The sequence below is a fragment of the Poromitra crassiceps genome (assembly GCF_964638095.1).
Source record: "Poromitra crassiceps genome assembly, chromosome: 19".
Lineage (NCBI taxonomy): Eukaryota > Metazoa > Chordata > Actinopteri > Beryciformes > Melamphaidae > Poromitra > Poromitra crassiceps.
Genome location: NC_139646.1, coordinates 24,951,341 through 24,975,238, shown reverse-complemented (window position 1 = coordinate 24,975,238; position 23,898 = coordinate 24,951,341). Strand labels below are relative to the sequence as shown.

Genomic DNA, 23,898 nt, shown 5'->3' with positions numbered 1-23,898 from the left:
AAATTGAAACGCTTCATTTTCTCCTGCAGGGGGCAGCATCTCTTGACTCTTGTACCATAGAACCATATTATAGCACAAGGCTTTACTGATCTTCATGGGCAAACTGGATTGTTTCTGCAGCAAAGGTCATCAGAGAAATAGAATATAATATAAAATAAGCAATAAAAACACTAAAACAATAAAATAGAATATAAACAATTGTGCTGCTGTATATACATTGCAGCTGACTAATTTTTACACGCAGTAGACTGTATGGGTGGAAAGTATGGAAAAGTATTGATTATGCATTTATTATTACTATTATTATTATTATTATTATTACCGTATTATTATTAGTAGTAGTAGTAGTAGTATGATTAAGTATGTATTATACATAGTATGTATAAGAATGTATACACTTATGTGTTTTATAGGTGTTAGGGCTTACTTAACGATGGGTCACTAAATATGAGTATATACAGTATGCCCTGTACATCAACCCATTGATTGACACTGTTAAGTTGGGTGTTTCATTAAACATAGGAATTGAAACTTGTTTTCCTTCTTGCTGTTTTTGCAGATGTTTTCAACGGTGGAGTCCTGAAAATGTGGCTTCTGCTCTTCATGGAAGATACAAGGACCAGTTGAAGGAGCCTTGCAGTATCAGCACGTACTATCCTGAGCACTTCTGCACTCGCTGAAGGACGCAACTACCCTGACTACCTTTAGGAAATACTGAAACATACTTGTTCAATGACAGGATGGACAGCAGCTCTATGACATAGCTGTCATCTAAACATGGATAGAAAGGCATAGAAATATTGAAACCACATACAACCGGCAGACAGGGATGGATTTGTATTAGGAACAATCAGGGCGTTATATTGAATGTCCCAGAGAGCTAGAACATTGCACAAATGAGTTTATCTGAGATGCAGAAAACTAACTTTGGATAATCAGTATAAGTAAAAAAAACTGTATTATATTAGAATAGAGTTACATCATTGTTTTCGAGGAGTTTTCCAGGAGCAGCTCCGTCTTCCTCACCCAGAGATGAGTGTTTCCCAGCCCAGCAAGAGCTTCCCTGTCGGGGGGAAGAGCGAGTCCACCATGAGGCTCCCTCTCCACAGCGCTGGAGACCAGAATGGGAATGCTTTCCCAGTTTCCTCCTCCTCCTCCTCCTCTTCCTCCTCCTGTCTAGGCGAGTCGTCTCCGGATTCACTGCGGAGTCTGAGCAGCCTCAGTGGCGGCCGAACCGACAGCCCGCTGGATTACGACATGTTTGAGGTCACCGTGATAACGACAGTGATGACCACAACCGACAAAATGACAGACGTAGCAATTTCAAAGTGGCTGCCAGAAGAACGAAAGAAAGAGGATGACAATGACGACGAGGCCTTGGTGGGAAAGATGGAAAAGGCAACAGAGCTGTCAGAATCCAACGACAACTCTGTGTCGGTGTATCTGGATGCCAACAGCGGAGAATACCACCAAGACACCTGGAATGATGAGGACAACCTGACGCTGGCCATTTCCCTGACCACAAACAGCAGTAGCCGCCGTGGCAATAACCATGACCTGAGCAGTGGAAGCAGCGTTGGGAGAAGGGACGGTTCCTCAGCTTCTGACTCGGATGCAACGGAAATCCCTGCTGACGACGACGACGATGATGAAGACGAAGCGCCGTTTCTGTCAGTGAGCTCGGACGTGACTCTGCGGAGAACCAGCATGACCCTGACGAGCTCAACCAGTCAGCCCAGCGAAAGCCTCTCGATCCCGGGTGGCTTTGATGCGACCTCTCCTGGTGCTACCACCACCTTCATCACGAAACACACCGAGATTAGTGCTGCCGACCCGCTGCCGGACTTCTGTCTTGGGCTAGATGGGAGGCAGAGCCCTGGTGGACCTTTCCACACGATGGAGCTCCAGAGAGAGGGGGCTGAACCAGCGAGTATACCCAATGACGAGGTGCCGACACTCGGGTTGGAAGGGCCTGAGGTGGCCCGTCTCGTGGATCCACCTACTGAAGGCCAAGAACCACATGCAGTGGTAAATAATGATGTTATCACCGACCATACCATCCAAAATATGACGGAGCCTCACGCTTCTGAAGACATCGGCGAAACCACACAGATATCATCTACTTCCTCCTCCACTGATCCAGGTTCAGATGCCAAGGAGTTGGAGTTGAAATCTCCTCCTCGGGAAGTAGCAAGATGCCAGACCAGTCAACCATCAAGAGCAGCAAAAACCAAGCCAACCACTGCTAATTCAGCTGTTACCAAGACAGTGGCCTCCACAACAACCAAACCATCAACAACCAAAGCGTCCAGTCTGGAGGCAAAGAGAGTTCCCAAGCAGGACCTAAAGAACATCAAGGCTACAACTGCATCAAGGTCCACCCCTTCCACACCTAAAACATCCAGCCAGGTACTGTGCTCTGTTAGTACACATCTTTAATGTACTTATATGTATAGTAGCTGTAATTACTGAACCTCTCTTCTACTCTGCAGAAAACATCTGCTCCAGCCAATGGGAAGAGGGCTGTTCCTCGGAAGGAGGAGGTCCAGAGCGGGGATGGGGGCAAAAGGCAAAGGTTTTCAGGAGGTCCGGCCAAAACAGGCGCGGTGCTGAAACCCATCCGGAGCCGAAACCTCAACCCCAGCAACCTCAAAACCAGCCAGACGCCAGAGGCCAAAGCCTCTGCCCAGTCAGAGCCAAAGAGGAAGCATGTGGTCATTAATGGGACACGTTCTACTTCCACAAGCTCTCTAGGGTCAGAAGTGGCTGAGGAAGGACCCCTGGACACACCCAGAAAGGCTGTCCATGACATGCCGGGTGTAGATGGAGCAGGGGAAGGGGGCACGGCTACAGGAGGTGGTGCAAAAGGTCCAAATGAAGGAGCTTCTGAGGAGCCTGTGAAGGACCGTAGGGACGCTACTAAGGAGGGCACTTCTCGAGAGGGCTTAATGACCGAGGCTGCTGTGAGGAAACCAAGGAATCCTCGCACGGTGAGTGTTGTTTGCCTGTGTGTGTTTTAAATGAGCTCTGCTGCTTTCAGGCCAACATGTTGAGTTACAGTTGCTGTGTGTAACCCATTGATACCTGATGCAGCATTTGTGTGTATATCCCTCATTTGTGTGCGTATCCCTTTAAGACCGCGAACCACGTTTTGCGGTCTTAAAGGGATACACACACAAATGCTGTTGTGTAGCAAACAAATGTCAGAGAGGAGGACAGAGACATGGATCTAGCTTGAGATTCAGGTTTTGTAACATAAACATTTATCAATAGATATCTGTTGCATTAGGTCCATCCAGTAGAAGTAAAAGCATTTGTCCTGCTGAAGTGTCCTGGCTTGAGCAAGACTCTAAATCCCGTCCAGCTAGCTGGTGCTATTCTGTTGCTCAGCCTGACCTGTGGAAGGGGCAAGAAAAGGAGAAATTCCCCATTTGGGGATCAATATCACAAAGAAATCGATGGTTAATCAATTATGAAAGTCGTAGATCATCTCAAGTGTGGTTATTACTTGGTATGAGTTCAGGTTGTAGCAAAACCTTTGAGAATGTCTTTTAAAGCTGGTATTATTTTATTGTAATTTAATTTGGCGGTCTGAACCAAAACAACCGATCAGGCTTAGCTAGAACGTAACTAGCCAATCACAGCAGCACACAAACAAGGGTCATTGCATTCTTCTCTCTGCTATGTTGCTATGGTTTATACATTGTGTACATTCCACTGAAGTTGTTTAAAATGCCACACTGCCGCTTTAAGTTCAAGCAGGGGAACAATGACAGGTCAAAGGCAGGTGGATGTGACATATGCCAGGTACACTTCAAGACTAACATATCGCAGGGCAGGAGTTATACCAAGGCCATAAGGGCAGTGCCATGGATACCCTGGAGTGTGGCTGTAATGCCCATCCTAAAGCCCAGTGCCGTGGATACCCCGTAGTGTGGCTGTAATGCCCATCCTAAAGGCCAGTGCCGTGGATACCCTGGAGTGTGGCTGTAATGCCCATCCTAAAGGCCAGTGCCGTGGATACCCCGTAGTGTGGCTGTAATGCCCATCCTAAAGGCCAGTGCTGTGGATACCCCGTAGTGTGGCTGTAATGCCCATCCTAAAGGCCAGTGCCGTGGATACCCCGTAGTGTGGCTGTAATGCCCATCCTAAAGGCCAGTGCCGTGGATACCCCGTAGTGTGGCTGTAATGCCCATCCTAAAGGCCAGTGCCGTGGATACCCTGGAGTGTGGCTGTAATGCCCATCCTAAAGGCCAGTGCCATGGATACCCCGTAGTGTGGCTGTAATGCCCATCCTAAAGGCCAGTGCCGTGGATACCCTGGAGTGTGGCTGTAATGCCCATCCTAAAGGCCAGTGCCGTGGATACCCTGGAGTGTGGCTGTAATGCCCATCCTAAAGGCCAGTGCCGTGGATACCCTGGAGTGTGGCTGTAATGCCCATCCTAAAGGCCAGTGCCGTGGATACCCCGGAGTGTGGCTGTAATGCCCATCCTAAAGGCCAGTGCCGTGGATACCCTGGAGTGTGGCTGTAATGCCCATCCTAAAGGCCAGTGCCGTGGATACCCTGGAGTGTGGCTGTAATGCCCATCCTAAAGGCCAGTGCCGTGGATACCCTGGAGTGTGGCTGTAATGCCCATCCTAAAGGCCAGTGCCGTGGATACCCCGGAGTGTGGCTGTAATGCCCATCCTAAAGGCCAGTGCCGTGGATACCCCGGAGTGTGGCTGTAATGCCCATCCTAAAGGCCAGTGCCGTGGATACCCCAGAGTGTGGCTGTAATGCCCATTCTAAAATTAACTATCCGTGTAATATGTCCCGTTTTGAACTGGCCATTATGCCCTTAAAAGACAGTTGCAGATTTGCTCATTTAAAACTCGTTTCGCAGTGTCTCATCACGTGTGTGTCATCACGCTGGACATCAACTATACTGAGAGATTTGTCCCACTCCTGCAAGGAACATCGGTAAATTAAATTGTAACGTCTACCGATAGGCAGACGCTGTGAGGCATTTAGGGAACATCTCATTTGTAGCTACCAAAAATGACCTGGGTTACATCGTAAGCATGGTGGCTCAGTGGTAGAGCTGTCGCCTCACAGTCAGAAGGTCCTGAGTTCGATTCTCGCCTGGGACACTGTGGGCGCTGTGGTTGTGTTCCCCCTCATATCTTCAGTGCCCACTGCCCAGGTGGGGTATCTCGTCGTAAGGGCCTCTCTCTCTGTGTGGAGTTTGCATGTTCTCCCCGTGCTCCCCCAGGGGGTTCCTCCGTATATAACCCCCACACTAAAAACATGCAGAAGATCAGATCATCATCGTCATCCTACCAGTGACGACAACATCCGAAGTTGGTCCCCGGGCGCTGTACGAGAAAGCGACCACTGCTCCTGGCCTGCCCCCCGGAGGAAAGGACATGCCTGGATGGGTTAAATGCAGAGGACACTTTTCACCGGCCACCGTCAGCATGAGTGTGTTGTGGCCGCATGCATGTGTTGTTGTGGTGTTCGTGTGACAATAAAAGACGGGGCTTGTCCCGTTACGAGTTACGAGAGTTTTAAACCGTTATGTGTTACTGGACATGTAACTAACTTTGCAGTCTGAGCCGTCTCATCTTACATGTGCTGTATAACACACTCACTTCATTTATATATTAGGATCTTTATTTTGTTCAGGATTTTAAGAACCATTGGTTTTGGCCTTGGTGCTATACATACTGGCCACGTCGCCCCAATAAAATTGTATTTATCGAAGGACAAAGTGGCCTTGCCCTAAAAGCCTGATATCGGAATAATGGACTGACCCAAATCTGCCTTTTGTCATCCAACAAAGAGCGTGAGCTTTAGTTGGCTGATGTCTTAAGACGAGCTGTTGATCAGCCGTCACATAACATACGTAGGAGAAACAAAGGCAACATATCTCTTCTGACAGTGATGTGTATCATGCGTGGTGTTTTGAACACAGGGAGTGGTATGTGGATGCTGTTTGGTATGTGTGTTTAAAGATCCAGTCAAGTGACAGGTTTGAAAACCTGTCCCAGCATATTCTCTCTCAGCCCGCCTGAAGGCCTGTCTCTGTGTCTCAGCTGCACAGGGTGTGTTTAAAACAGGTCATCATGTGTTACATGCTGTACAGTACAGTACATATAGTGTCTTATGTGGGCCAAGCTGCTTCTAGATTTCCCCCCTTCAGGCTTGATTCTGTAAAGGCCGTGAGTCCGGGTCAATCCCATCCTTGATGAATACTGTACGTCATACAGAACATCGTACAGTGTTACGATATCCTCTGAATACTGTACTGTACGTCGTACAGAACATCGTACAGTGTTACGATATCCTCTGAATACTGTACTGTACGTCGTACAGAACATCGTACAGTGTTACGATATCCTCGTCTATAGTGGCTCAATATGTTGCACGTGTGCCACGAGGTGGACCATTTAACATGTAGAATCCACCTCAGTCTACCATCATCTGCATCTCAGCGAGGGATGTCACGGTGAGGAGATGATCCCACCAGGTTCATGAACTTGTGACCACACGGACATTTTACAAGAGAAGAAATTCATCGACTCAGTATGTTTTTTCCTCGTTCTGTTTTTCTTGTTCGTTTGCTTTTTTGAAGATAACACAAGCTCCTCAGCTGTCCTGACGGTCCAGATTCTTCATTCAGCTGCTCTGGTCTGACGCAGCCGTCAAGGTTGGTTCTCTGAACCTACTTGCAGGTAGTCCGCAAACCCCCGAGAGACCTGCTCTCCACACGAGCCCGACCGGAAGTCTCTAACACAGCTCCTCTGTGCTTCGACTGAGACTCTGACTGCTGCTGCTGCTGCGGGCAGAGCAGGCAACAGCTGATACACCAAAATGAACCAAATGGTTTTATTTCTATAAAAGAAAATCCACCCAGGTGTTGAAGTAAGTGGTGCAGGTTTGCACAGGTAGGACCCTTCTCCCCTCACCCCCTTCTCCCCGGCACTGTATGTGCGTGCGTGCATGCGCGCGTGTGTGTGTGTGTGTGTGTGCGCACACGTTTGACCGGAGGGGAGGGGCCTAGGCTACATCTCCTGTGCTCTTCTCAACGCACTGCTCAAATCCCGTGCGCACATCTCGGCCATAATGGACACACAAAGTCACTTATAGAAGCGGCTGCACCTCTTAAAAAAAGAAATGGCGTGTCGGTGGGTAAGTCATATCATTGTGCCCGACCACTGTGTAACATGCTGTGTAACATGCCCCGACCACTGTGTAACATGCTGTGTAACATGCCCGACCACTGTGTAACATGGGTAGTACAGACTACCTCGGCAAGCCTAATCTCTGCATGTTTGATGTCCGTGATGTACAGTACTTCTACTTTGAGAATGTCTCTGCTGCCATCCTGTGACATTTCATCTTGTCAAGCATGGCCCAGTTGACCTGCCAGCTACTGTAGCTTGTCAACACATGATTGACTGTGTGTTATTGGTATGCATGCTACAGTAATCCTCGGGCTCAGCCTTTTGTCTTGGCTGAAATGTCAAGGAGGCTATTAGCTCCAAGAACAGCCCTGAAGCTTTTCTTACGGTAGCTACAAGAACAGCCCTGAAGCTTTTCTTACGGTAGCTACAAGAACACTCCGGAAGTGTTTCAGTTACTGTAATAAACACTTCAGGAGTGTTCTTGTAGCTACTGAGTAGCTACAAGAACACTCCTGAAACAACTCTCAGGCAGCTGGATAATATCCAGAAAAAGGCAATTAAAATCATAGGTGTGGATGAGGACTCTGCCCATAAGGATTTTGCCATCACCAAGTTGAGGCGTCGCAGAACAGTTGCTGCAACAACTGTTATTTTCAAAATGCACACTACCAAGTGCCCGGCAGACCTGAAAGCGCTGCTACCCCCCGCTCATGTCCCAGGTCGAACCACCCGGAGGCTCCCACCCAACCATGCCCTGTCACTGCCCAGGGCAAACACCAAATGCCTGGACAGGAGCTTTCTCCACTCTGCCATAGCAACATGGAACAGCCTTCCCCCCGTGGTTGTTGGAGACATTACATCAAGCAGTGTTGATGCCTTCAAGAAGAGACTGAACAAGCACCTCCTCAGCACTCAACAAAAAAAACTCAACAACTTCTATTTATCATACTTCATCAGTCTCACATATATGTATGAGTAGCTGCAGATCAATGCTAGGCTCTCTGAATGTTGTTCATGAAGCCTGTATCTGTAATAGCATAATAAAAAAATAAAAATAAAAAAAAGTTTCTTACAGTAGATACAAGAACATTCCTGAAGTGTTTCTTACAGTAGCTACAAGAACACTCCTGAAGTGTTTCTTACAGTAGATACAAGAACACTCCTCAAGTGTTTCTTACAGTAGATACAAGAACACTCCTGAAGTGTTTCTTACAGTAGATACAAGAACACTCCTGAAGCTTTTCTTACAGTAGATACAAGAACACTCCTGAAGCTTTTCTTACAGTAGATACAAGAACACTCCTCAAGTGTTTCTTACAGTAGATACAAGAACACTCCTGAAGCTTTTCTTACAGTAGATACAAGAACACTCCTGAAGTGTTTCTTACAGTAGATACAAGAACACTCCTCAAGTGTTTCTTACAGTAGATACAAGAACACTCCTGAAGTGTTTCTTACAGTAGATACAAGAACACTCCTGAAGTGTTTCTTACAGTAGATACAAGAACACTCCTCAAGTGTTTCTTACAGTAGATACAAGAACACTCCTGAAGTGTTTCTTACAGTAGATACAAGAACACTCCTCAAGTGTTTCTTACAGTAGATACAAGAACACTCCTGAAGTGTTTCTTACAGTAGATACAAGAACACTCCTCAAGTGTTTCTTACAGTAGATACAAGAACACTCCTGAAGTGTTTCTTACAGTAGATACAAGAACACTCCTGAAGTGTTTCTTACAGTAGATACAAGAACACTCCTGAAGTGTTTCTTACAGTAGATACAAGAACACTCCTGAAGTGTTTCTTACAGTAGATACAAGAACACTCCTGAAGTGTTTCTTACAGTAGATACAAGAACACTCCTCAAGTGTTTCTTACAGTAGATACAAGAACACTCCTGAAGTGTTTCTTACAGTAGATACAAGAACACTCCTCAAGTGTTTCTTACAGTAGATACAAGAACACTCCTGAAGTGTTTCTTACAGTAGATACAAGAACACTCCTGAAGTGTTTCTTACAGTAGATACAAGAACACCCCTGACGTGTTTCACCTTTTCTGCAAAGCACTGCGTTTGCTGCGGTGTGCAGGGTGAGGAGGTGCAGGTCAAGGTGAGTGTTGTTGAATGGCAGCATGAGCGCATCAAGTCCAGAAACCGTCTGGGAATGTGCGGCGTTAACGCAGGTCGAATGGATTTTTTCAACGTGCTGTCGAGGAAAACGTTCCTTAAACTCGGCGGGGAAGGGGGGAAATCCATCTTGAATTGGTTCCAAAAACCAGAACAAGTTTGACCGATGACACATCGTTGCCGTTACTTTGTCGAGTCTCTGCCTGCTCGCCTAACACAAGTAGCTGAGCTCATAGGCGAGAACGCTTTGTAAAAGTTGAGTCTTTTCCCTGAAAAGACTGAGACAGACGCCAGGCCCTTGTCCACAAACTCACTCCATGTGTGCTAGTGTTTATAGAGAGAGGGAGAGAGGGCTGCTGGTGTGGTGGGAGAGAGGGCTGGTGGTGTGCTGTGGTGGGATTGACTCTCAAGGGGAATGTAGAACACAATGCAACATTTTTTTCTTTGCCCAGACTCTTCTGGTTGCAGTACACTCCCAATCTTCCCTCCTCCCTCTCTTTCCTTCTCTCTCTCTCTCTCTTCCTCCTCCCCCTCTGTCTCAACACACTCTCCCTCTCTCACACTCCTCCCTCTGTTCCTTCACCGCTTCCCCCTCGCCTTTCCCCACTCCACATTTCTGACTCGGGGAATGGCTAACACCATGGTCTCGGTGCGCAGCTCCGAGTTGGGGCCCCTCGGCTGGGACGCCGTCACTAAACGCCAGCTCTTCCTACAGAAAGTCTCCTCCAAGCTGGGGCCCAATGCCAGGCCACCGGGCAAAGGAGCCAGAGGCGACAGGGGGACCTTGGGAGCGAGCTGCGCCTCGGGACCCGCTTCACCTCCAGGCTTAGGGACCGGACCGCTAGGACAGGGTAGCCCCGGACCCAGGCAAGCCCAGAACGATGGCTCCACATCAGGGAAGGACGGAGTGAGCACCGGGGGTGGCTCTCCAACGAGACTGAGACAAAGTCAAAGCCAGGGTGAGTAAATATAGTCTCTCATTCTGTCAGTCTTGTCTCATTTCTATAGACAGACACACAGGCATGATCTATTTCAGTACAGGCGTATAGAGCGTGTGCAAACTGACATGTATCAGTACAGGCATATAGAGCATGTGAAAACTGACATGTAAACACAGGAAGGCATGCTGCATGCAGCCACATGGCATGTATGGCTACACACTTCTCAAGTGTTAGTGTTAGACTTCAATGTCTCTCACTCTCTCTCTCTCTCTCCCCCTCTCTCTGTTACTTTAGCTCACTTCTGCGTGTCCCTTCACAGATGTGTGTATCTGCCAGGCACAGATGCATGTGCAGCTTGTTTACCGTGTGTGTGTGTGTGTGTGTGTGTGTGTGTGTGTGTGTGTGTGCGTGCACACTGTGCACGTGCGTGCGTGTGTGTGTGAGAGAGAGAGAGAGAGAGAGAGAGAAACTATGGTGCGTCTCTGGAGCAGACTCAGGAAATGAGCAGGCTGACACGGCAGAGCTGCGAGTTAAAATGCCTTCCACATTCCACTACAACACACATGCACGTACACGCACGCACACACACACACACACACACACACACACACACAACCTCACATGTCCCGACGCTGCACACTGTGCTGTGTAAGTTCCACACTTACAGTGAGCAAGTTGTTGACGGACGGGCATGTGCTGTGTGTGTGTGTGTGTGTGTGTGTGTGTGTGTGTGTGTGTGTGTGTGTGTGTGTGTGTGTGTGTGTGTGTGTGTGTGTTCAGCTGCAGTGTTGCATAAGAGCATCTCTCTCTTGTTTTCTCTTTAAAGTTGTCTGGCTTTCTCTCTGATACTGTTGCATTTAAGCGCAGTAGGACACTTGGACTGTGCGTGCATAGATAGATGGATAGATACATAGATACATAGATACATAGATAGATAGATACATAGATAGATACTGTAGATACATAGATACATAGATAGATGGAGAGAGAGAGAGAGATACTTTTGCTCCTGAAGGAAATGTAGGCGTCCAGTAGCTTAAATGCAGCACACAGTAAACAGTTGAAAAAGACCCACTCCCAAGATCCTGTACCTATGGAGATTGTTGATAATAGATAATTCCATACTGTAGAAAAATGATGTGCAATGCCAGTAAATAAAAGTGACTTAAAGTGCATAGTAAGCCAGCCCTTTAAGTAAGTGCCGGCACTACTCCCCTCCTCTTCCTCTTTAAGTAGCCACTACTTCCCTCCTCTTCCTCTTTAAGTAGCCACTACTCCCCTCCTCTTCCTCCCTCCTGGTTCATGGTCAGGGGAAGTGAACGAACACATGTGGGCAACACTGTTTTCTCTCTCTTCATAAATCATTCTTTCCTTTTCTCTCTTTGCGTCGGCTGTCATCCCCTTTGTAGCTCTCTCCTTTCTCTCCTCTCTTTCAGGGTCTTCCCTCCCTTTTCCCCCAGGGAATTCCGGCTCTGTATTTGTTCCCTGTCTGTCGCTGTGTGCGTGTGTCTGTCGCTGTGCGTGTGCGTGTGTGTGTGTGTGTGTGTGTGTGTGTGTGTGCGTGTGTGTGCGTGCGTGTGTGTGTGTGTGTGTGTGTGTGTGCGTGTGTGTGTGTGTCTCCGTGCATGTGTGTGTGTGTGTCCGTGTGTGCATGTGTGTCATACAAAGCGGTGTGTGTCGTATGGTGAAATGGAGAGGTCCGCTGGCGTCATGTCGGTCACATCCTGTCATCATAGCCTCCAGTGTGTGTGCGGTGTGACAGTCAAACATAGTGTATGCCCACGATGGGACATTGTCTCAACTTAAACATGGTGTTCCTGTGTCTGGTGTCCAGTGACCTGTAATTCCACTCCTGTGTGTGTGTGTGTGTGTGTGTGTGTGTGTGTGTGTGTGTGTGTGTGTGTGTGTGTGTGTGTGTGTGTAACTCAACCCTTGTTTTCCATAATCACGGAGCAGCAGTGTGTCATTTTGCATAGCGGAAAATGTCTATCTGCATAATGTGTGTTTGTGCGTGGAGTAAATGTGTTGTGTGTTTGTGCATAGAGTAAATGTGTTGTGTGTTTGTGCATAGAGTAAATGTGTTGTGTGTTTGTGCATAGAGTAAATGTGTTGTGTGTGGAGTAAATGTGTTGTGTGTTTGTGCATGGAGTAAATGTGTTGTGTTTGTGTGTGGAGTAAATGTGTTGTGTGTTTGTGTGTGGAGTAAATGTGTTGTGTGTTTGTGTGTGGAGTAAATGTGTTGTGTGTTTGTGCATAGAGTAAATGTCTTGTGTGTTTGTGTGTGGAGTAAATGTGTTGTGTGTTTGTGTGTGGAGTAAATGTGTTGTGTGTTTGTGTGTGGAGTAAATGTGTTGTGTGTTTGTGCATAGAGTAAATGTGTTGTGTGTGGAGTAAATGTGTTGTGTGTTTGTGCATGGAGTAAATGTGTTGTGTTTGTGTGTGGAGTAAATGTGTTGTGTGTTTGTGTGTGGAGTAAATGTGTTGTGTGTTTGTGTGTGGAGTAAATGTGTTGTGTGTTTGTGTGTGGAGTAAATGTGTTGTGTGTTTGTGCATAGCGTAAATGTGTTGTGTGTTTGTGCGTGGAGTAAATGTGTTGTGTGTTTGTGCATGGAGTAAATGTGTTGTGTGTTTGTGTGTGGAGTAAATGTGTTGTGTGTTTGTGCGTCGAGTAAATGTGTTGTGTGTTTGTGCATGGAGTAAATGTGTTGTGTGTAAAAGCAGATCTTTCTCCTTATAAAGGTCACATTCTGATGGACAATAGCTTGTCTGTCTCCTTCACTGATGCACAGGAACAAATGGGACGACTCTTGACCTCTGTCTGAGGTCGCCATCATCAATGGACGCCTTTGTGTGTGCGTCTGCATTGGGACGTATTGATTTGGGCCCTCACTTGATAGGAGTAATTAGTAGGATAATCCAGTGTCCGACTCCTGTCACAGGTTTGGCAAATCCCTGTGCTTTCTTTTGTTTTTAGCTTTATTTTGATTGTGTGTGTGTGTGTGTGTGTGTGTGTGTGTGTGTGTGTGTTCCGTAGATTAGGTAGGCTAGTATGTGCTCTCGTAAGTAAATTCTGATCCGTGTGTCCCTGGTATACACGTTCATTACATTTACATTACAGTCATTTAGGGACCGCTCGTTATTTAGAAAGGGGGTCACTGGAGGGATTTGGTGTGCTCTGAAATAAAAAGCTGTGCCCCTTCCCTGATCAAAATACATTTTTCCTTCACCCTCCCGAAGCGATTTGAAAAATATAATTGACCCTCCCCAAACAATATTGTGGCGAGCTTGCGTGGAAGAATGCAGACTGACACAGATATCTTACTTTTAACCTAACATTTGCAGAAACTCCGGCCAGAGGTGATCGAACACACTAACAGTCTCAGTCATGGTGGCTACATTGATAGTAAAACTAAACATATCCTGGCCACACAAACATTGCCATACCACATAATGCAATCAAAACATGAGCACAACATCACTAAACCACGTTTTTAACAGTACAGTAACAGCTTCCCACAAGAACATGGAACTCCCATAATCCTTTGCACTGCTTAGAACTGTCACCAATCAGAGTGACCGCCTCCTCCGGTCGCTACATAATGCTATTTTCGCTTGTGAAACAATCTTCAGTCTGTGCATATCAATATTTGTGTTTAAATAGCGGTCAATGACTGATGGAAAAAAAGTTCGCCGGTTCTATTATTGTGCGTAAAAACACAACCCTATGTGAAACATATATGTCATCCTGGTGGTATAAATACCCCTTGTAGACTTAACGTAATTTAGGAGATGAGTGAGCCGTAACTCGACTTCCTAAGACGACTTATCTGCGCATAGAGCCCATATATATTTTGTGATGCCATGTCTGTTTGTTTGCTCGACTTTGTTCCAGTGGGTTATTGTACTTCCATATTATCACCAGAAAAGCGCCACCGATTCGCCAGATACTGTACACGCCCACTGTCTGGATAGGCCAAGCACAAAGATTGACAGATAGGACTGCCAAAGAGAAACAATGCACCGGGACATACCAAACAGTTTGGACAGGAGGGGTGTAAATGAAGCAACTCAGTAGTTGTTGAAGTCCGAAAAGCAAACATTACACACACAAAAAAAGTTTATATATTTTTTATCGAATCAACATTGTATACCCCTCCCCTGGACTCAAATTAAAGAGAGTGTACCCTCCCTCAGACTAAATTTAAAACAAAATTACCCTCCCCTATTTTCCTCCAGTGGACCCTTCCCTAAATAACGAACGGTCCCTTAGCAGACGCTTTTGTCCAAAGCGACTTACAATATCACAATTAGTCAACAGTACAGAAAACCACTATGCAACACAATCAATGACAGCTAATGTATTTTGATAGACTAGCACCATGTAGGAAGTAGTTAGAGAAGGAATAAGTAACATGTAGCATTAGTAGTTTAACATGGAGCATTAGTATTATTATTATTATATTTTTTTTTTAAAGATGTTAGTTCAAGAAGGGCCCAGGTGTAGCCTGAAAAGGTGAGTTTTTAGTCTCCGCCGAAAGATTGGCAGTGATTCGGCCGTTCTGACCGAAGGGGGGAGCTCATTCCACCATTGAGGGGCGAGGAACGAGAAGAGTCACGATCGGGACGACTTTTGAGCCCACGTAGCGGTGGAGGAGCGAGGCGATCTGGACGGGTGTAGGCTCCACTAACACTTTAGTATACACTATGCTAGGTGAGTGATAGGAGACTGTGATAGAAAATCACTGCATAGCAGATGAATATGATATATTGATATATTGAGTTGTGTTTCACTTCTTCTTTGGATAATGCGGGTGGCTTACTATCAGCCAACATACAGTAGTGTATGCTACTAACATGTTAGCATGGAGCACTTGAGGTAACAATCTACTGAGGGTATGCTATAGGGTTGATTTTGGTGTCTTTGTTTTCATCGCTTAACGGGGTAACCTGACTAACGTTACTGTCTCCCCACAACTTGCTGTATTCCTTTAAAATTAGATTAGGATTAGGCCTTGAGTTTATTGTTAAAACTAGAATTAGGTTTAGGTAGGGCTTAACGATTACACATTGAATGTGGTCAGTGGAAGATGTTGTCAAGTGCAGCAATACAAACGTGTGTGTGTTTGTATCAACAGTGAGCACGAGGCAGAGCCATAGGGAGCCATCTCTTACCTAACATTTCTGTCTGTAACACAATCCAGTTGATTTCCTACGCTGGCTCCTCACCACAACTGAAAACAAGTGAAACCAGATGTTTCCTGCTGGCTTCAGTCACTTCACGACGTCTGCTGGTGCAGTACCTTCGTCTGACCAGCTGTGTGTGTGTGTGTGTGTGTGTGTGTGTGTGTGTGTGTGTGTGTGTGTGTGTTAATGGGGTTGGAGAACAGATGTAAACCTTTCTCCCTCTCTTTGAGACGGTCTTTCTATCTCTCTCTCTTGTATGCGCTCTGTCTCACAGAGTTCATCATGTAGGCCACCAGCAGTCAGTTAGAGGTTATCATGTAGGCCACCAGCAGTCAGTCAGAGTTCATCATGTAGGCCACCAGCAGTCAGTCAGAGGTTATCATGTAGGCCACCAGCAGTCAGTCAGAGTTCATCATGTAGGCCACCAGCAGTCAGTCAGAGGTTATCATGTAGGCCACCAGCAGTCAGTCAGAGTTCATCATGTAGGCCACCAGCAGTCAGTTAGAGGTTATCATGTAGGCCACCAGCAGTCAGTCAGAGGTTATCATGTAGGCCACCAGCAGTCAGTCAGAGTTCATCATGTAGGCCACCAGCAGTCAGTCAGAGTTCATCATGTAGGCCACCAGCAGTCAGTCAGAGGTTATCATGTAGGCAACCAGCAGTCAGTCAGAGTTCATCATGTAGGCCACCAGCAGTCAGTCAGAGTTCATCATGTAGGCCACCAGCAGTCAGTCAGAGTTCATCATGTAGGCCACCAGCAGTCAGTCAGAGGTTATCATGTAGGCCACCAGCAGTCAGTCAGAGGTTATCATGTAGGCCACCAGCAGTCAGTCAGAGGTTGTAGGCCACCAGCAGTCAGTCAGAGTTCATCATGTAGGCCACCAGCAGTCAGTCAGAGGTTGTAGGCCACCAGCAGTCAGTCAGAGGTTATCATGTAGGCCACCAGCAGTCAGTCAGAGTTCATCATGTAGGCCACCAGCAGTCAGTCAGAGGTTATCATGTAGGCCACCAGCAGTCAGTCAGAGGTTGTAGGCCACCAGCAGTCAGTCAGAGGTTATCATGTAGGCCACCAGCAGTCAGTCAGAGGTTATCATGTAGGCCACCAGCAGTCAGTCAGAGGTTATCATGTAGGCCACCAGCAGTCAGTTAGAGGTTATTATGTAGGCCACCAGCAGTCAGTTAGAGGTTATCATGTAGGCCACCAGCAGTCAGTCAGAGGTTATCATGTAGGCCACCAGCAGTCAGTCAGAGTTCATCATGTAGGCCACCAGCAGTCAGTCAGAGGTTATCATGTAGGCCACCAGCAGTCAGTCAGAGGTTATCATGTAGGCCACCAGCAGTCAGTCAGAGGTTATCATGTAGGCCACCAGCAGTCAGTCAGAGGTTATCATGTAGGCCACCAGCAGTCAGTCAGAGTTCATCATGTAGGCCACCAGCAGTCAGTCAGAGGTTATCATGTAGGCCACCAGCAGTCAGTCAGAGGTTATCATGTAGGCCACCAGCAGTCAGTCAGAGGTTATCATGTAGGCCACCAGCAGTCAGTCAGAGGTTATCATGTAGGCCACCAGCAGTCAGTCAGAGTTCATCATGTAGGCCACCAGCAGCCAGTCAGAGGTTATCATGTAGGCCACCAGCAGTCAGTCAGAAGTCGGTAGTAAGTATTGCCATATAATGGATGCCAATGGTACACCCGTTCAAAATAACCAAAAACACATCTAATAGCGCCAACATACATGTTGTGCTTCGGGTACTCATCACACGATGAAATATTAATTCAAATGCGGAGAAATTATCTTTTTTTAAAGGTAAATAGCTGGAATTACTTTGTGAACATGGCCGCCAGGCATACGCAACATAGAGCGCATGTGCGGTGTACAGCTGAAGCGCTCTTTAAATTATCTTCAACTCCCCAATTAGGCTATAGCTTCATGCATCCACAGTAGGACTACATCCTCTCTATAGGTGGAATAGGAAGATCTTTCAGTAGCTTGTCTTGGGGAACACTTTCATGGATTACCCGTCTCGTTTCTGCATCAGCTTGGTGAGCTCTCCTCTTTTCTTCCTTTGATCTTCTTAATGAGCAGCTGTTCCTGTTGAGAGCAGTGTTTTCTCTTTTGATTTTTTCTTTCTTTTCCCATTGAAATGTTTATTCTATTTCATACTTGTTGATTTTGTTTCTACTTATGTTGTTTTAGTTCTTCACGAGTAGAGGCCTCGTATAGGCCTCGTATAGGCCCTTGCGGGTCTCTAGCCCCCTACTCTGCACATCTTGTTGTTGTTTTTTCGCTAAACTTGCTAACTTTCAGTATTTCTATGTTTTAATGTGTGCTTAAAAAAATCTCTCTCTCTCTCTTATTCACACACACACACACAGGTATTCCCAAACCTCGCGCCACTGCCGAGCGAGTGTCCGGATTGGCTGCCCCGGGCTCCATGACCTCCCACTCCAAACCGACAGCCAATCAGTTGGCGGCGGGATCAGGGCCAGCCGGACGACCCGTGGCACCCGCTGCATCCAAACTTCCCGTCAAGGGATTACCCACAAGCCTCAGCTCCTCGTCACTGGGAAGCAACACCAGCGAGAGCAATGTGGCAACGAGCAACGGTGAGGCGTGTGTGTGTGTGTGTGTGTGTGTGTGTGTGTGTGTGAGGCATGTACACACATATCATATATAACATTAACATTGTGTATTCACATCCATAAAGATACTTATACACAAACAGGCAATTAGAGTGAAATCTAGTCAATCTGTCTCTCTTCTCTCTCTCTCTCTCCCTCCTTCTCTCTCTTTCCCTCTCCCTCACTCTCTCCCTCCCTCCCTCTCTTTCTCTCTCTCACACACACACACACACACACACACACACACACAATTCATCACCACAGCAGTGCTCGCCCTTGGGAATCTGAGAATGTGTGTGTGTGTGTGTGTGTGTGTGTGTGTGCGTGTGTGTGTGTGGGCAGTATCCCTTCCTCCTCTATGGGGGTCAAGGAGCACATGTGGTCATGGTGGATGAACACAGACAGGTTGTGTGTGTTTTCCTAATCAACATTGTGTGCAGCAGATGACATGTGGACTCTAGGCAGTGCCTCTGCTCTGCTTTTTGTGCTGGCTTTATGTATTCCCTAAGAGTCTGGGTGTGTGTGAACAAAATTAGGTTAGGATAGTGCTACAAACAAAAGGACAATCCAGACACTCCAAACATAACAATATAACCACGAGGAAGGAACTGTATAACAAGCCTTTATTTGACTGGCTAAATCATAAAAACTGCAACGTGTCGACCACTGTAGGTCCTCTTCAGGGCTAGCCACTACAATCAAGACGTTTTTGTGGTTACGTTTTTATATTGAGTGCCAGGGTTGGTCCTTTTGTTGAAGAACCCCCCTCCCTCCCCATGTCCGTTTTAAAACCACACCCGACATATTTTGATCCTCATTCCACACCAGAGACTACTAGAGTAACAGGCGCTTCCTCTTCTGTATTCCTTTTTTCCTCTGGTATGATAGTGTTGGTGTTAAATATTCACTGGTAAAGAATGAATCAAGGCATGGATGAAAGTCAGTGGAATACCGTCTTAATTGTAAAAAGCAACATGAGTGTGTGAATCATATTGTAGGCGTCATACATAAAAGCTCCTAATAATGATGAATGTTGTTCGTGCTGTTTTGCAGATGAAAGCGGTTTGTTTAAAGGATATTTATTGGACTCATTTGAAGACTAAGGGCGTTTCCACATGAGGAACGATTGCTTTCGTTCTGTGCCCGCTCAGCTTTCACATTCAAATGTTGAACTTAAAACAAAACAAAAATTACAAAAAACGTACCCCAAAAAAAACTTAAAAAGAACTTGAAACTTAAAAAAATGCGGGTTTAAAGAAAATATTTTTTCGATGTTGTTTTTACGTTTTGGTCTGAGTGAAATGTTATGTGGTCTCTCCTGTTTCTAAATATATCTGAACCGTTTGGTTTGACCAAGTAAAACTATTTGTATACGCATTTTACGAAATGTCTATGGGAAAATAAATTGCGGATGAAAATCTCTGGTACAGTGCTGAAGCAGGAAGTGACGTTCCACTCAGGCTCTCTATAGGGTTCAATGCAAGGTTTGAGTGTCACATGATCTGAATGCCTTTTCCCCACCTAATAACATCTTCTTGACCTAAAAACATTGTGTGTGTGTGTGTGTGTGTGTGTGTGTGTGTGTGTGTGTGTGTGTGTGTGTGTGTGTGTGGAGGCGGTGGTGATGCTTCTTATTGAGATCATGTGGTTACCACGACAACATGATGAGCCTCAGTAGGCTGTAGGCTGTAGGCTACAGCCGCTGTGTGGTCAATGCTCTGCTTTGTTACACGGAGGAGAGTGAACTAATGCAGGAACAGAGCAGGGACGTGTCAGCTGGACGCATAGGTTGTTTTCAGGTGACCTCACGTCAAGATGGCGCCAGGGGGCGGGACCTTTGACCATTGGCTCGTTTGCAAACCACATGATCATGCTGCACGGGGACAGCCAGCAGCAGGCTATAAAGGAAAGCACGAGCAAAATCAGACAAGTTGCTGGAAAAATGGCTTCTCTTCATTGTATTCACGAGTTTCCTGGCGAGACCGTGGGCGCTTCCATGACACCCTCCCTCCCTGTTTCCAGCTGCCGGTTGCCTGTTTCCGCCCAGGACCGTTCATAGCGAAAGAGACTGAAAATAATCATAATAATTGTTGTGACTTTGTACCTACCTAAGTCTTGTAATGGAGCCCCCCAGCACAATAATTTCACACGTGCATAATTGTACAACGGAGTGACAATATCTTGAATCTTGAAAGAGACAGACCGCTGAAGCTACGTTCAATGACCAAATAATAAGAGTTCCGGTTTGGACGTTTAGCCTTCAAAACAAAAGCGGCCGCTATGCAACCACATACTATTTTTAGCCATTTCGGCTAAAATAAGCCCGTACAGTACGAGTGAATTGACATTCACCTTGTTTTTGTAAAATATCGCCGCTATGCAACCACACAACGTTACTATTTTTAGCCATTTTGGATAAAATAAGCCAAACGTTCCCACTCTTTGACAGCGGCGCTGTTCCTTGCTAGTGAAGAAAATGTAAACAGGAAGTTTACAATTCAATTCAATTCAGCAACCGCTGAGAATCATGGGAAACGTAGGTCCAAGAATAAGGTGAATATAGATCATATCCTATATGTTTGCAATCTTCTGGCGATACCTGCAGCGTGGAGCGGCATCCAACCCTCTTGCATACTCGCTTTTCTCCATTCTCCATAGTATCTCTGGAAGCGCTGCCCCCCGGCGACGTCATCAGCGTCATCGGGAATCACGTGGTTACAAACAACCTATTGGTGAATCGCTCCCGTCAGTGGTTTCAGTCACGTGACATTTTTGTTGTGGCCGCCATCTTGCGGACCGAGCGCAGCACACAACTTTTTAGTGCCTGTTTTTACAATGCAAGTCTATGGGAGGACTGTTCAAACCGTACCCTCCTTGAACTCCTCTGAGCTACTCTGTCATACTTTGTAAAACAAACTCCATTCAAACTTTAAACGGGTCACCACTTTTACTACTTTATTGTCTTATCGTAGTTTTTAAGTTTGATACTTTTTTCAACCTTTAAAATGGAATCCTATGGAGCCAGCCTTGAGTGTGTGATGTCCCAATTCACTCTACCAGACTTTACAGGCTGCACATTTGACTAAATTCACAAATTTGAAAACGGTGACATTCACACAACTTTAACACTACATATTTGATCAAACCCTTCAGGTACTTCTGCTCTCACTCATGATGTAAAAATATAAGCGATGCAATGTTGATAGTTTTTGAGATATTAACGTTTATATGAATGGTATTCCTGTTTGACACTAGTGTTCCACTCTATTTCCTAATGCGCAGCAAATAGAGGGCATCTTGTTGTTTCAAATTGCTCCTGAAGATGGCGCCGCAACAGTTGTGTGATGTCACCAGAAATCTATGAATAGGTTCCCCTCACTCTCACACACTAACACACATCAGACTGGTTGTTATAGATCACTACGTTGTTATGGTAACCAGATTACATCTAAGATGCCCAGTTCCCATGGTGATAGTTAGGCTCTTTATATATATAGTTGTTTCAGGAGAGGTGTCACTGTACAGAAAAAACAATGCTGATTTATTTTGCACATGATCGCTCACATATCGTTATTGAGAGTTGATTTGAGTTAAGTTGTGGACCAGTGATGTCATTCATGCACAAATTACATCACATCCATTAAATTGTACACTGTCCACAGCAGTTTTTGGATATGTGTGAGAACGTGGGCAATATTATCTGCGCATATTCAGCCAAATGCTTCAGAACTCATTGGACGATTGGATGATTATGTTAAGTTTGTCCAATTATTTTTGGTCCCTTAAATTGTAATGTAATTCCTGCACCATTCACCGGATTTGGATGTAAATACCCTCAAGTTAAAGCTGGAAGTCTGCAGTTAAAGCACCTCTTGATTGTTTCATTTCAAGTCCATTGTGGTGGTGTACAGAGCCAAAATGATGAAGATTGTGTCCAATGTCCAAATATATATGGACCCAACTGTACCAATACACCACCACCAACAACACACACACACACCCCCCCACACACACACACACCCCCACACACACACACACACACACACACACACACACACACACACACACACACACACACACACACACACACACACACACACACACACACACACACACACACCTTGATAATATTTAACAAGGATGTTTTCTCAGAAATCTCTCAGCACACTGAGCACAGGGGAGGAGAAGGGGGGAGGGGCACATGTAATAATTTCTTCCAACAGATGAGATAGCATCCCCTTTCATCCCCCACCCTCACCTCATAAAACCCACACACTTTCATCTCTACATAATGGACCTCCCATTCGTCAAAGCAGAGCGATAGCTCCTCCCCTGGACAGATAACACTGTTTATGCTGGCCTGCTCTGAAACACATTTATAATCGGCATCCAAATGATTACAATCAACGACTAATTACAGATTTCCCCTGCTTTACATCGCTGTGTGTGTGTGTGTGTGTGTGTGTGTGTGTGTTTGCGTGTGTGAGTGAGAGAGAGAGTGTGTGTAGCTGTGCCTTCTTACGTGTTAAACAAGGATGTACTTTGTGTGTATGTTTAATGAGAGCAATTACAGCAGCCAAATTGCTTGGTGTAGACCCCCCTCCCACCCACACACACACACTAACAAATAGTTTTCCAAGCTTTGTGTGAGCGGCCTCCCACACACCACTATTGTGGTAACAAGACTGTGTGACACAGTCTTCTCTGTAGCCCAAGTCTCTACTCTGCTGTTGGCTAACTGTTGGCCTGCAGGCTCATCATCAGGTTGAAACTGGTTCAGCTGTTCACAGCATGTTGCCTGCATGTCACCTGAAAGCCCTCTATATTATCAAAGTATTTTATGATCTCCTCTGTCCTGTCTGTCCTGTCCTCTGCAGCTCCAGCGTCTCCAGGAGTTCCAGCAGCTGCGGGCACCAAGCCAGAGGAGCGGCCCAGCCGGAGCACTCTCCCTGTGGGCATCCAGAGCACAGTGAAGCCCCCCATTCCCAGCAGCGTAGCTACTAGCAGCCCCAGCACTCCCAGCAGCACCGTTCCCAGTGCTGCTAACGCTAATCCAAAGGCCCCAGCCATGAGGAGCAGAGCTATGTCCCTGCAAGGCAGGACGGCTGCTACAGGTGAGTAGATGGAGATTAACACTGTCTTGATTTTTGATTTTAATAATTAAGTTGTTGTTGTTGTTGTTGTTGTTTATGTTTATTATTTTTAATAAAAGGCTGATACCAGATCAAACCTAGCTTCAATATGTAGCAGATACACAACCGTTTCCCTGTAATCAGCTGATCCAATCAAAGACAAAGGTAATGTTTAAGTCATTAGCATTTCCAATTGAATCCTCTAATCAGTTAGTAGACTCATTAGCAGCTCGTGAAGCAGCAGTTATTCTGTGATAACTATTGTTTCCTCGTGTTGAGAGTGAGATGTGTTTTGATGGCACTATAACGATGTGTGTAAGTTCTGTAGCGTTTGTGTTGTGGTTTGGGACCAACGATGGCTCACAGGAGGGCTGTTTCATGTGGGCTACCTCATTAGCTTCATTAGCCATCATTGAGCTCCAGTGAGACTGTAACCTGACGCTAATACCGCCCCCGTCTGGCAGTGTCAGGTAAGTGAGACTGGTCCCAGTGTGAACAAGTCTTTGAGTAGGTGAAGGAGCAGTGACCTGCTCCAGAGTGCAGATGAAGCCCCCGCAGTAGAGAAGCGACACCATGAGCTTTGACTTCTACACTATGTCTCCTCCCACAGGTCTGAAGGTCCCAGCGGTCAGCAGCCACGCTGCAGCCAAGACACCGGCCACCAGTCAGACGCCGGCCAAGGCGGCTAACCAGAGTCCCACCAAGCAGCCCTCCCACTATCCTCTACA

General features: G+C 46.2%; 1 protein-coding gene across 1 annotated transcript in view; it reads left to right on the top strand.

The window, feature by feature from the left end:
* The first annotated feature begins 2,956 nt into the window (after positions 1-2,956).
* Positions 2,957-23,898, top strand: part of LOC310793729 (microtubule-associated tumor suppressor 1 homolog A-like) — a 76,195-nt gene continuing 55,253 nt past the window's right edge. Inside the window, exons 1-5 of the mRNA XM_083655593.1 lie at positions 2,957-2,990; positions 10,009-10,252; positions 17,793-18,023; positions 22,916-23,152; positions 23,781-23,898. The exon at positions 23,781-23,898 is cut by the window's right edge and continues 50 nt beyond it. Coding sequence (XP_083511719.1) covers positions 17,852-18,023; positions 22,916-23,152; positions 23,781-23,898 — 527 coding nt within the window. The 5' untranslated portion in view covers positions 2,957-2,990; positions 10,009-10,252; positions 17,793-17,851. The remainder of the gene's footprint in view (positions 2,991-10,008; positions 10,253-17,792; positions 18,024-22,915; positions 23,153-23,780) is intronic.